Raw genomic sequence first — 15,444 nt, 5'->3', positions numbered from 1 at the left:
CTCCAGCCAAGGCATCTTAGCTTTTAGATTTTTTCCAGTTAGTGAATCCAGCACCAGCAGGTCTTAGAAATTATGACCCAAAGTGAAAGCAAATCATCACACTGATCGAAAAGGCTCTGTAGGACTTGGCTTCCTTTGCTCCGAAGCTCCCTCTTACACATTAGGCTTCAGCCACGCTGGCTTCTTCCCCGAGCGTATTCACACAAATATCCACGGGGCTCACTGCCTCACATCCTTCACATTTTTGCTCCACTCCAACTTCTTCAAGTGGCAAATTCCTAAACCAAATAACTTAAACATGCAGCTACCACCCTCACTATACCCTTCCTGTCCTCTTGTTCTGCTTAACTGTTCTCCATAGCACTTATTATTATTTGACATACTCTGTATTTACTTGTTTATTATGGTTTCCTTCCACTATAAAGTATTTTCGACTGCAAGGAATTTTGCTCTATTTCTTTTTTCACTTATGCGTTCATACCACAAAAAACTGTGACTGACCCATAGTGAACTGGTGACTGGCAAATATATTAAATTAATGAAATATACTTTTCATGAAGAATTTATAGAAGAAAAACTTATCTTCATAAAAACAGCACTTATTTTCAATTCTAATATTTAAAGAGTAACTTTCAATGGATTTTATAGGATATTTTGTTTTATGCAAGATACTCACCTGATTATATACACGTTATGATTCTTGGGTGCCTTTCTTCTCAGGTTTAGGCATTCAAGAGCCCTTGGGACATATAGATTTTTATCCAAATGGAGGAAATAAACAACCTGGCTGTCCTAAATCAATTTTCTCAGGTATACTGACAGTATTTTTGAATGAATTACATAATATTCGAAATGATGAAAGAAAATAACTTACTTTTCCCCTCTTAATCTGTAGGCAGTGTTTTGATCTCATCATCATTGCCCATGACTCAGGAGAGTTATTGGTTAACAATGGTTTAATTTGACCATGCTTAGTTCATAAAGGTTACCAGTAGACATCCATTTGGTCATGGATGAGACCTCTTATATTTTTAATAATTTTACTTCATCATTGTAAACATTAGGAGAAGTTGTAAGTCACTGAGGAAGCACACGTAGCTCAAGTATCATAATACAAAGTATCAGATACTACTTTGATCTCAGGATTTAATTTTAACCATCACAATATTACTGTACAAAGACAAATTTAAAAACTCTTGACACTTGATTGTTCTGTACATAAAGATAGCTGAGCAACTTCCCCAGGTGTGGAATTTGGCTCACATCAGAGCCATTGCAAGAAGTGTTCTTAGGTTCACAACGGCAACTGGTCAAATAACACGTGACCAAAGTCCACTGTAGCTAAAGAAGTTTGGTGAAAAGGATGAGGATGTGCAAGGTTGGAAAAGGGGTTGGAAAAGAAAAGGAAGGTAATAAAGTTTTAATGTCAGCTGGTTTCATGGTCATCTTTGTCATTAGGTGGAAATGTTAAGAGTGCAGGATTAGAAGGAAAAGATGTGTACGCTAGTTATTAAGTATAGTAGCACTGTGTAGAGCATGTGAAACACTGAAATGAAACATTTTTGCTGTGTTAATTATTACTTTAAAAATTTATTATAAATCTCATGCAAAAGACATACTAAATTTAAGTTTTCATTGGTACTATTTGTTTAGTGGTTTGACATAAAACTGTGTATTATAGTCAGTAATATTCATAAGGTACATAGTATTTAGCAAAACTTCATCTTTACTTTGTTTTTAAATGTACTTGAACATGGCTTAACACATCTACAGTTCTTTGCTTTTTTTTTTTTTAATCCTTAAGGAATGAAATTCATTAAATGCAACCACCAGAGAGCAGTTCACTTGTTCATGGCATCTTTAGAAACAAACTGCAATTTTATTTCATTTCCTTGTCCTTCATACAAAGATTACACGGCTAGCTTATGTATGGACTGTGACTGTTTTAAGGAAAAATCATGTCCTCAGCTAGGTAAGAGATTATTATAGTTACTATCATTCATATTTAATATGAATAACATAATTGGTAGTATTTTCTGCTGGAAGCTAAACTGTGCACTCTGTTTACTTGTTAATACATGACCATTTTATGGAAAAATCATCTGTAGAGATGTGGTACAGAGTAAATATTTCATTCCCTGCTAAACATTTTTAATATATTTAAAGAGAAGAACATGATCAACTGCCTTTTTATGTTCAGTGTAGTGAGCAGATTAGGTGGCTTTATAATGATCCTTGTTCCTGATGTACAAAAATATCTAACTATCATCCAACTATATTTTCACTTAAAGAAAGAAACTTGCACAGTCTTGGCAACACTGAGGTTTTTTTTTTTTTGAGGTTTTTTTTTTTTGAGGTTTTAGGAACAAGTGAAGAGGTGTGAGCCATGGTTAGCTTCTCATTTGCTATCAGCAAGTAGACATGAAACATGGTTCACACCTTCTAAATGGATAAACCTGCTAAAAGCAGTTAAGTATTGCTACTTCTGATAAGTTAAACCTGCCAATAGGAAATTATAGAGAAAAAAATCCACATAAAAATATAATATGGGAACTGGAAAGAATTTCAGAGGTGTTTGCTCAGGGTTTTTCAAAAAGAGCACCAGATCCAAGCATGCCATGAGCATGTAAACATCTGGTCAGTATCATGGCAGAATTCCCCAGAGATGTTTCCAAAGCCAAAGGGGTTCTAGGAATAGGTAGTGATTACAAAGGCTAAATTAAACCAAATGCTGAAACAGGATCAGCACACATTGAGAACACCCTAGGAGGGGTATGCACTATTCAGGCATTGCCAATTTGGTTTTTCTCATAGACCCTTCTGTCTATAAGACATCATGTGGGATTAGTTTTCTTCAGACCTCCTGTTGCGGATTGCTTTTCTGGCCCCATCCTTCTTCCATGTAATGAGAAAATTGTAACCCAGAGTGAATATATAAATTACATAAAGGCATAAGTTAGAACTTGAGTAAAACCTCTGAATTCTTAATTTACTATTCTTTCTACTATATTCAAATCTCAAATTTGGAGGTAGCAATGTGGGAACAAAGAAATACATGAGGCATATGAAATATATATTAATATAAAGTTTATTTTATAAGTATTTTTTATCAATATATCAACATATATAAAATAAATATTCTATATGTACACATAATATATGTATCTGAAATATGTATATTATATGCACAACATATAGTACATGTAAAGTATACCTATACTACATATATATAATATATATAATGTATACACATACATGCCGTATCTGTATGTATTATATGTGTTGGAGAATTAGGGAGCTATACTCATGGAGCTATATTGTATGTTTAAGTTTTATGTAGTCAATTTACTCTGCTGAATTTATTAGAAAGAATTACAGGTAAAATTCTGAATTTATAACAGAAAAACTTCTACAAATGGACTATAGCCATATGGATGGAGTATGCTAAGCTCTGATAAGATTTTCAGGGAGCAGAGTTATTTGTGAATCCTGAATTTAAGAGTTGTTATTGTAATTAAAATAAATGGAATGCTACATTATTTGAAAAAATGCTTTTTAAGTTATCACAATCCATGACGATCAGGATGATGATTATACGCACTGATCTTTTAGTTACTTTAGTGATTTGACATTTTTGTTATTTGATGGAAATCCAATTTCTAATGTTCTATTTCTCAAATCTCAGGTTATCAAGCCAACCTATTTAAAGACGTTTTAAAAGAAAGGATGGAAGGAAGACCTCTTAGGACCACTGTGTTTTTGGATACAAGTGGCACATATCCATTCTGCAGTAAGTTATTAACAATTTTAACAAATAAACACATTTTTAGTTTTTTTTCACTAATCTACATTTGATTCAAAGTGTTCTTTGCACCCACTCAAATTCCATCATGTTCTTTCAGGCAAATTTAAAATTTGCTATAGCCAGTGGGACAAATTCAACTAAGGACTTGATCTTTTTTTAGATAAAATGGAGAGACGCTTGGGTAATATTTTCTGAAAGAAACAATCATGGTCGCACTCCTTCATCCTAAATTTGCATATTGTCCTTTTCACCTCTAGAGTTATTTTGGCATGTAACATATCAAGGAGCCTAGTATATATATATATACAGTATGAACACCCATTATTAATAAAACTAGATTATTAATATATAAATATAAAAAAGGACAAGAAAGTAGTAATCCTCATAATACATTTAGAGTTAGATGAGAGGAGAAAACTTGTAGAAGCAGAGAGAATCTCATAGAAATATAATAAATAATTAGATTTATAAGGAAGTATTAAAGAAAGCAAAATTATTCTGTTTGGAAATGAAAAACTCGAAGTGGTTTGTAAATAAAATGAGTCCTTTTTATGTGAAGAATCTTATGGAGGAAGTTTTGAATTACTGTCATTAATTTTGATTACTGAGAGATAAGTACTTATAATAGATTCTCATAAAATATTTTAGGTCAGTCATTTTTAATGTCTTCCAGTCACAGTCACTACCAACTTCAATATATTATTCTTCAAACATTAGTGATGTGTCCTATCAAACAGAATTGGGGCTGTCCATTTTTCAAATTAAAAATTTTATTGAGTTAATTTTAGATTTACATGTAGAAGTAAGAAATAATACAGAGATACTGTATATACTTTAGTTTCCTTAAATGATAACATTTTGCAGTACCATAGAGTAGTAGCAGGATATTGACATTGATACAATGCACCCATCTTAATCTGATTTTCCTATACACTTGCCTGTGTGTGTGGCTGTATGTGTATTTGGCTCTATACAAAATAGTCATATTTATAGGGCTCTGTGTCTACCACAATGAAGCTGCTGAACAGTTCATCACCACAAGGAATCCTTGTGTTGTGCCTTTATAACTAGGTACCCCATCCGCCCACCTATTGGTTTCCAATCCCTGGTATCCATTCATACATTTCTAGAACTTTGTTATTTCAAGATTGTTATATAAAGAGAATCATCCAGCATGTGACCTTTCTAATTGGCTTATTTTTTCACTCAGCATAGTTCCCTGGAGGTTCATCCATGTAGCATGTATCAGTGATTCACTACACTTTTAGTCGCTGAGTAGTATTCTATAGTAATATATCCAGAGATATGATATATATATCAATGTATATCGATCTATCTATCTAACGATAGGGGTAGAGATATATTCCTATGGGATACTACTCAGCAAGTAAAAGTATAGTGAATCATTGATACATGCTACAGGGATGAACCTCCAGGGAATTATGCTGAGTGAAATAATATATCTATATATATCATATATCTGTATTATATTAATATAATATATAATATTATATGTAATTATATATAATAATGTATATATTATATATTAATATATAATATTACATATCTATATTATATCTACATATTATAGATATATAGATCTATTTTTATATATAATAGCTATATAATATCTATATATAATATATATTGATATACCCATGTATATATAATATACATATATAACATAGATATTATATGTCATATATAATATTATATATCTATAGATAAAGATATATTACTATCTACCCATATTACTATATATTATATATAACTATACATTACATATATATCTATAGGGATATATATCTATATATAGATACTATTTATGGAATATACATATACATTTACATAGATACAGGATGTACCACCATTTGTTTAACCAATCACCTGTTGAAGAGCATCTGGGATGTTTTTAGGTTTTCACTACGACAAATAAAGCTGCTTGAATATAGTATATAAGTTTTTGTGTGAATATGTCTTCATTTATCTGTCATAAATTCCCAGGAGTATTATTGCTGGGACAGAAACTAATTGCACATTTAGCTTTGAAAAAATTTGACATTTTTTTGGAGTGACTGTACCACTTTACATTATCCCAATTAAAATATAAGTGATCTAATTTTTCTGATTTTTTTTCAGAATTTGGTGGTGTCATTATTTTAAAAATTCTTAAGCATTCTGACAAGCATACAGTGATACTTCAGTGGTTTTAGTATTCGTTGCCCTGATGGCTGATTATATTGACTATTTCTTCTACTTATCATCTTTGCTGAAATGTGTGTTCATGTCTTTTGGACATTTTTCAATTGGGCTTTTTTTTAAGCTGTTGACTTTTGATAATTCTTTATATAATTTCTAAACTAGTCCTTGTCAATATTTGATCTACAAATATTTTCATACAGTTTGTAACTTGTCTTTTTATCTGTTTCACAAAAGCATTGGCAGAGAAAAAGTGATTAGTTTTGATGAGGAGTAATTGATCATTATTTTAGGTATGTATCACGCTTTAGGTGTCAAGTCTAATAACTCTGTGTTGAGCCCTAGATCCTGAGGGTTTTCTCCTATAATTTTTTCTAAAAATAATATAGTTCTATGTGTTACATTTACATCTGAAATCCATTTCTATTTAGTTTTTTTATAGCTCCAGCATCATTTGTTGACAGGTTCTCTTTTATTAAGTGCTTTTGCATCTTTATCAACAATTGGTTAAAATATATCTCTGTAGATAGAGATATATAATATAGATATCAATATATATCGATATGTTTATTGACATGTTTTTGTACCTATTTGTGTTGGGTCTGTATTTTGATATATATATTTTTTCATTTATGTATGTGTTCATTTGTTTTTCTAGTACCACATAGCATTTAATTAATGTAGCTATATAGTAAGCATTAATATCAAGTAGACTGATTATTTCCTCTTCATTCTTCTTTGTCATGATTATTTTAGATCTTCTAGTGTATGTGCATTTCAATATAAATTTTAGCATAACGTCTATATCTGCAAAAATTTATCTGAGGTTTCAACAGAAATTACGTTAAACATATCTTTCAGTTTGGGGAGAGCTGATATCTTTACCATGCTGAATATTCTAATTCATGAATATGATATGTCTTTCCATATACTTTGATTCTTTGATTTCTTCAGTCAGCATTTTATGATTTTCAACGTACAGATCCTGTGCATCTTTTGTTATGTGTATACCACATATTCATTTTGGGGAGTAATTGTAAAATGTATTTCTAAATTTTGGTATCTCCACATTCACTGTTAGTATATAGAAATGAGATTGCATATTTTGTGTTGAATTTGTTTCCTGGGACCTTACTGAATTCATTTATTGTTTCTAGGTTAAAACAATAGATTTATTGGAATTTTCTATGTAAGCAATTATGTTTTTTGCAAATAAGAATGCTTTTATTTCTTCTATTACAATCTGTGTGCATTTAATTTTTTTAAATCTACTTATTGCCATGGCTAGAACTTCCAGTGCTATTTTGAATAATAGTGGTAAGCACAGATACCTTTGCCTTAGAGAAAAAAAAATCCAATCTTTTGCCATTAAAGTGTGATGTGACTTATAGGTTTTTTTGTAGATACACTATAAAATTGAGTTAGTTCCCCTCTATTCCTAACTTGCCAAGAATTTTACCTCATAAATATGTGTTGGATTTTGCCATATACTTTTTATGCATAATTGATATGATCATATAATTTTTTTCTTTAGTTTGTTGATGTGTTGAACTACATTAATTGATTCTAGAATGTTGAACAAGATTTGCATTCCAGTAATAAATTCTACTTGGGCTTAGTGCGTATTTTTAAATACATTGTTGAATTTCATTTGTTAATATTTTGTTGAGAATTTTTCTAAGTTCATAAGAGGTATTTGTTAGTAGTGTTCCTTTCTTATTGTCTTTGTCTGGTTTTGGCATAAGAGTAATAGTGTATTCATACTACTGTAATAATACAACATCATAAAAAAAGTGGGCAAGTTTTCCCTTCTCTATTGTCTGTTCTGGAAGAGATCATGCAAGATTTGTGTTAGTTCTTTAAATGTTTGGCAGAATTTTCCAGTGAAACCATTTGGGTCTGGAGACTTTTTTGGGAGGAAGTTTTTACTACAAATTTAATTTATTTAATAATTTTAAGACTACTTGGATTATCTATTTCAGCTGGGTTGAGGTTTTGTAGTTTGTGGTTTTTGGGGAATTGGTCCATTTTTTTTAAGGTGTTGAATTATGAACAGTAGGTTTTTAAAATAATCTTTTTGATGATTGCATTATCTTTAGTAATGCCTTTTGTTTTATTCCTAACAGTGATTTGTGTCTTGATTCTTTTTATTTTGTCTGTCTTGCTAGACAAAATGGTTTATCGATTTTATTGTTTTTTATTCAAGAATCAGATTTTTGTTTAATTTTCTATCATGTTCTTTTATTAAATTTCATTAATTTCTGCTTTGTTCTCTCTCTCTCTATATATATATATTTCTACACACACATATTTTTATATATATTATATATATAAATATATATATTTCTACACACACATCTTTTCTTCTCTATTTGGGTTTATTTTGTTCTTTTTCTATTTTCTTGAGGCAGAAACTTAAATTATTGGCCTCAGATATTTCTTCATTTCTAATGTAATCATTTTGTCTGTGAAATTTCCTCTCAGTACTGCTTGAGCTGTGTCTCATGTGTTTTGATATGTTGTATCTTTTTTATCTTGTTCTATGTGTTTTTTAGAGAACTCTTCTTTGTCCATGGGTTATTTATAACTATGGTGTTTAATTTCCACAGTTTAGAAATTTTCCTGTTGTCTTTCTGTTACTGATCTTTAGTTTAATTTTATTATGGCTAGAAATCAAACTCTGTATAAATTTTTTAACAACGTCCTGAGGTATTTTAGTAGTCAAGGATTGATCTCTTTAGGCTCATGCTTCATGGGTACTGGCAATACATGTGTATGCTGCTTTTTTGGGTATAAAGTAATGTTTTGTTGGCTGATCTCAGACATCGTCAAGTCATTACAGCATCAACTTAAAGTAAAAAATCTCCTCTAAACTCAACAGATACAAAGTTCTAAATCTTGTTGTCTAATTCATCTAAATCAGATTTGGCTAAAGCTCTGGATATAAGTACTTGGACATAATTTTTCTTCATCTGTGAACCTGTGAATCTCAGGAATCAAATTACCTCCTCCCCAAATACAATGATGAGACAGGGATACGATACCAGTTATAGGCATTCTTGTTCAAAAAGAAGAAAAGTAGAAGAAAAATAGAGTCAACACTCCATGCAATTTTTAAATTCAGCCAGGCAAGCTCCATCTGATTTAAAGGCCTGGGAATAATTCTCTGTGGTTCACGGCTCTGCTCCCTGGGTTCTTGGCTTCGCGTGTTCGTCTCTTAGAGTCCTTCTCTCTCTCTTTCACCGCCTTCTTCTTTAAACGTATAAATGGTAGCATATGTTTGCATCTGAGTAGTTTTTTCATCTTGTTTCTTGTTTGTAGAAATTTTCCAGGCCTCAAAACTTTCTCTCATTTTATACTCTGTTGCTTTTAGTCCAAGTTGGCACTATTTTTTTTTAAACTTCAAATATTTTTATTTAAAATAACATAACCACATTGAAAAATTTTGAACCTATAGAAAAATGACATAAACTACCCACAATCCCACCATAGTGCTATTTAGTATACTGGATTTCCTACCATTCTCTTTTTTCTTTTTTCTTTTTTTGTATACATATATAACTAACCTGCACATTGTGCACATGTACCCTAAAACTTAAAGTATAATTAAAAAAAAAAGTTGGCACTATTTATACCACTATAACATTCTCCAAAGCCTGGTGGATCTCCGTATATATTACAGAGAGTCATTCTATTAAAAAAGAGACTCCTCCATATTTTTTCTAGACAATCCTGCCTCTATTATTGGCCTCTGCTGAGATGGCTAAAGGAATCGGTGAGTCATGTGCTTAATATTTTAAAAGACCCTTTTGTGTGACTAAATGCTCTGATTTTTAAAATCTTTCTGAGGGAAAAGGTTGTCCCAGCTACACCCTCAGCTTTTTCTCTAGAGCTTCATTTCCCATTGATAAGTTTCTTAACGTGAGTATCTTAGTAAACTTGCCAGGCTGAGGATTTCCCAAATCAGCAAGTCAGGATTCTTTTTAATTTAACAGTTTCATCTCAATTTCTGTCTTTCCTCACACAACTCACGATGAGCACCAAGGAGAAATCTGGCCACACTTTCAACCCCTGTCTTATAAATCCCCTTGGTTAAATTTCCGATTTCTTCATTTACAATTTCTGCTTTCCACATAAATTGCAGTACATAATTCCACTAAGCTACCTGCCACGATGTAGTGAGGATTCTTTTTCTACCAGTTTCCAATACTGTATTTCTAATTTCCGTTTGAGTCCTCAACAACGGCAAGATTAACATCCTTATTCATTCCATTAGACATCCATATTTCTCACCAACAGCCTTTTTGCAATGTGTATTTTCTCTGCCATGTTCCTTATTTCCTCCTGTGTCCTTACTAGCACATTTCTACTAACAATTTATTCAAGGAAATCTAGGTTTTCCTATTATATTCCTAAAAATTCTTCCAGCTTCTTCTCATTTCTAATTTAGAAGCCACTTTTCCACTTGTATATGTTTTTTATAGCTATATCACATTATTTGTACCAAAATGTATATTGATTTTCTATAACTGCCCTAACAAATTACCACAAATTTGGTGGCTTAAAACAACACAAATGTATTATCTTAAAGTTTGGTAGTCCAGAAGTCTAATACAGATGTCACTGTGCTAAAGTCAAGGTGTTAGCAGGTGCATTCCTTTCTGGAGGCTCAGGGGAGAATACACTTTCTTAATTTTTCGAGCTCTAGAAATTGTTCATATTTGTTGGCTTGTGGCCTTTTCATTCACATTAGTGGGCTGAGTCTTCATATTATATCATTTTGATCCTTTTTCTGCACCACATCTCTGTTTCTGATTCTCCTCTTTTGTCTTCCTCTTCCTCTTTTAAGGCCGCTTGTGATTACATTGGGTCCACCTAGATAATTCAATATAATGTCACTATTTTAAGAACAGCTGGTTAGCAACTCTAATTTTATTTGCAATCTTAATTATCCTTTGCAAGATAACATACTTGTAGGTTCCAGGGATTAGAACAAGGATATATTTGGGGAGGCCTACAACAATTACAATGTGCATACATTATTTATCACTGTTTAATTATTCCAACATTTAACCATTTCAAGTAAAATGTGGAAACCTCACTTCCATGTAGGCCCCTTTACATTCCCCACTTTTAATTATCATGATTTTGAATATTAGATTGTGTAATAATTTTTGTTTCAATCCTTAACATTTACAAAATCAATGAGAAAAAAGATAACCTATTGTATGTACCCATATTTATTCTCTTCCCATTGTTCATTCTTTCTTCACAATGATTCATGATTATTTCATTAATTCCTTTCTGTATGAAGAAATTACTTCTGACAATCTCTAAGGATAATTCTGCTAGTGAGATTTGTTTTTTACTGTTTCTTTGTCTGAGAATGTCTCTATTTCCCCCTCATTCTCAAAGGACAGTTTTGTTGGATGTAAGATTTGAGGTTGGCAGTATTTTCTTTCAGCACTTGAAAAATGTTATATTTTCTTTTGACCTCCATGACTTTCAGATGTGAAATCCATTATGATTCAAATTGGTGTTCTCCTGTAGGTAATGCATCATTTCTTTCCGGCTGCTTACAAGACTTTTATTTCTTTGTTTTTACTTTTGCAGTTTTATTATGATGTCTCTTGGTTAGAATTTCATGAGGTTTACTATATTTCAGGTTCACTTAGCTTTTTCAATCTGTGTTTATTTTTTTCACCAAATTTAGAAAGTTTTCAGCCATCATGTCACAGCCCCACACTCTTTTCTCTTTCTGACATTCTAATAGCACAAATATTACATCTTTTATTATAGTCCCACAGATCCCTGAGGCTTTGTTCATTTATTTTTCTCCATCTTTTTCTCTCTGTCGTTAAGATTGATTGGCCCTCAAGTTCACTGATTTCTTCTTTTATTATCTTCACTAACTATTGAGTATATCCTGTGAGTTTTGTATCTGCAATTGTATTTTTTGTTTCTGTAATTTTGGAAGTCCAGTGCACTATTCATTGCACGATGGAGCCACCTTTGTTTCTGTAATTTCATTTTTTCTTTTACAACTTTTTTTTCTTTGCTAAGGTTTTAATTTTTTCAAGAGACATGTTAACTTTGAATCATTATTGTGATGGCTCCTTTAAAATAAATGTCAGATAATCTCAGCAACTAATTTATCTCAGGGTTAGCATCAGGTAATTTTCTTAACAATGTTGTGATTTTCTTTGTTCTTGGTATTATGGGCAATTTTTGATCATGTCTTGGACATTGTATCTCTTGTGTCAGAATCTGAGATCTATTTAAAACATTTATTTTAGCGGGCAGTTCCCCTGTTTAGGTGTTGGCTTTAGATATTCTAAGGCTGTGATTTTTAGATGCATAAAACTTTCGGGACATCATATTTTCTCAGCGACTAACTTTTTTTTTGCTTTTTATGCATTTATACATGAATATGGATCTTGCTTCACAAACTATTTTATCAGACTCTGTCACAGCTACAAGTTGCCTCAGAGAGCCTTAGAATCTTTATTCTTCTTTTCTATCTTCAATATTACATCATGTAGTATTTTACTTCCATTTCTTATTTAATGATACATATTAATTATAAATAGTATCATCAAATACTTCCTTATATTTACCAATTTCAGTTTTCTACATTTTGTCTTATCCCCTCCTTCAACTCCTTCCTTCTGGGTTTAACGTTTTTCTTGCTGAAGTATATCCTAGTAGTAGCTTTTCAATAGCCGTCTTTCTTAGTCTTTTTCTTTTTTTGTCTTTCCTGAAAATGTCCTTATCCTTCTCTCAGTCAGGAATGAAAAGATAGTTTAGGACAGAATTCTATATTGAAAGTTTATATGCTCAGCACATTGAAAATACGAATTCTCTTGTTTTCAGACACACTTTTTTTCATTTATCTTCAATCTAATTTTTCCATGAAGATAATCTATCATTTCATCAGACTGAATGTATTCATTGATTTTTTTTTTATATTGTTATTTTCCAGTCTCAATGGTTTGTTCAAGTCTGGATTAAAAATTAATAAAAAAAACTATTTGTGCTATTTCAAAATAGAGATTCATGTCTATCTTTGATATAGAAAACTCTCAGAAATCAGCTCTTCTTCAAAGTTCTCCTTCAGAACAAGTCAGATTTTCTTTTTTCAGAACCATATTACCACAATCCTGAAGCATTTTAATGTAAATTTGTGGGGGTCTTTCAACATATAACTAGTGTAAACTTAAATTTCATGTTTCCTGGAGTTTCATTTAATCTCAAGAAACAATTTATGTTTTCACGTAAGACCCAGACTGAAAAAACAGAAAGATTTTCCTAGTTCCTCTTTCAATGATGGGTCAGGGAATTTCAATTATGAGGTTTATGGCTCTGTGCAGGGACCTCCATTTCAGCTTTTTCCTTTAGGATCACGTCTCCTGCTCCTGCATGGAGGTTGACACTTCAGCCTCCATCTTCATGCTACAACAGGCTCTGAAGTCCCAGAGGGGTCCAGGGCTTCAGTTTTTCTGGCCTTGGCTTTAATTTCTCTTTGCTTCTGCTTTCTGACACTTCCCCTTCCTTCTTCTGAGCTTGGTTGTATATTGAAACATGGATTGTACACCTAGCATTTCCATGTACTTATAGTGGGAGGGTGGCTTAATCTGTAACATCTCAATATTCTATGCTGTCAGAAATAATCTGAACAAGTCTGAATGGCCATTTTTATGGGCAAGGTGAATGAAAGTACTTTGCCTAAGGCTGTGAAGTAACTTCAAAGTGAGAAGTGTTTCCTTGTACCTCTTGTGTCAGAAATCGGGAAAATCCAATTATAAATCTGTTCTGTTCTAGAAGGGGGGTGCACCAAACTTGGGATAACTCCTATAGTCCAAATTTCCTGTACAGGCCTGGCAATATATAGAAGTAAGTTCAGCATCCTTGCCTGTGAAAGATATACTCTACCAAAGTTTAGTAAAGGCAATTTGAATAAGAACTGCTATGAACTTACCTTATATATATTTCACAGTCATTCTTGAACAGCCAGTGAAATTAGGACTTATGTTTGGCAAGCAATAGCTGGTACTATTAATCAGATAATTAAGAAATCTTACCATATTTACCTTAGATCTGCTATTTAAAAGTAAAAGTTGCTTAATTGGCCTAATTTCTGAAAAGTTTTGGTTTTCAGACAAGCCAGTATTTAGGAGCTATTTGTTCAATACTTCACCATACCCATTACTGGCTGGAAGGCTTTTTCATCTCTCAGGTTTAAGAGTAGTCAAAAATTGACAAACAAAAGGTAAAATATATTACCCATTTACCAAATGAGTCCTCTCAATAATATTATTTGCGTGTGTAATATGAGCCTAAATTACATATCTATCTATACATACACATATATATATATCTGAATATGTACCAAAACCAAAAATTAAAAAATAATGTGAGTTGCATTCTACGTTTTTATTTTGTAGCCTATTATTTTGTTCTCAGTATAATTGTTCCAGATAAAACTATGATGGATGGCTCGTTTTCATTTAAATTATTAAACCAGCTTGGAATGATTGAAGAGCCAAGGCTTTATGAGTAAGTAAAATTTACTATTTTCTTTTCTCATATATTCAATATTTGCTTTCTTCAGTATCCCATCCAACAGATAATTTAAATAGTATAGTTTATTTTTCATCTAGAGAGTCTTAAAATGTTAAATATTAAAAGGATCTCATATGTTATATTCTAATTCCTTTATTTTACAGAGAAACATAACATATGTTAAAGAGGCTCCCTTACTCTAAACAACTAGTGACTTTAAAAGTTATAAGAGTATCAGGAGATGTAGACCATCCTGGCTAACATGGTGAAACCCTGTCTCTACTAAAAATTCAGAAAATTAGCTGGGCATGGGTGGCACGTGCCTGTAGTCCCAGCTACTCAGGAGGCTGAGGCAAGAGAATCGCTTGAACCCAGGAGGTGGAGGTTGCAGTGAGCTGAGATTGCACCACTGCCCTCCAGCCTGGGTGACAGAGCAAGACTCCGTCTCAAATAAATAAATAAATAAATAAATAAAATAAGTTAAAGAATAAAAGATGACTTTGTGTCTTTCTCTCTCTTTTGACTCTCATTGAAGTGTTTTTCCTAACCATATTGCCTTCTAATTCTCTCCAGTTTTCAGTTAATATCATGTTCTCAGTGATGTGAATAAATGTTTAGTGACTTCTTTAAATAGAGTGACACAATTTTAGTGTTTCAGAGAACTATTCCTACCTACAAGGCTCCCAAACAATAGGGGAGGGTTTTGTTTTTTTCTCAATCTTTTATTTAACTTTTTATGTATGTACATATGTATGTGCAAGTGTGTATACATATTTTAAGGTTATATAATTATATAAAAGAATGTTCTTGGCTTGAGCTTGTTGAATATATATTTCTGTGTTTAATAAATTCTTAAACTAGAAAATTATTTTTTTCTT

At 31.9% G+C, this 15,444-nt stretch overlaps 1 protein-coding gene across 4 annotated transcripts in view; it reads left to right on the top strand.

The window, feature by feature from the left end:
• The window catches only part of LIPI (lipase I), a 105,685-nt gene that overhangs the window by 47,263 nt on the left and 42,978 nt on the right, over positions 1-15,444 (top strand). For 3 of the 4 annotated variants that reach the window (XM_024239452.3, XM_054542830.2, XM_054542829.2), the window contains 4 exons: positions 721-810; positions 1,805-1,972; positions 3,686-3,790; positions 14,449-14,560. In XM_024239452.3, the coding sequence (XP_024095220.3) occupies positions 721-810; positions 1,805-1,972; positions 3,686-3,790; positions 14,449-14,560 (475 nt within the window). The remainder of the gene's footprint in view (positions 1-720; positions 811-1,804; positions 1,973-3,685; positions 3,791-14,448; positions 14,561-15,444) is intronic. The other variant, XM_024239456.3, reaches the window with a different exon arrangement.

Source organism: Pongo abelii, chromosome 22, assembly GCF_028885655.2.
Source record: "Pongo abelii isolate AG06213 chromosome 22, NHGRI_mPonAbe1-v2.0_pri, whole genome shotgun sequence".
NCBI classification, from domain to species: Eukaryota; Metazoa; Chordata; class Mammalia; order Primates; family Hominidae; genus Pongo; species Pongo abelii.
The sequence above is the reverse complement of the archived record's forward strand: the minus strand, read 5'-3'. Positions and strand labels throughout refer to the sequence as shown.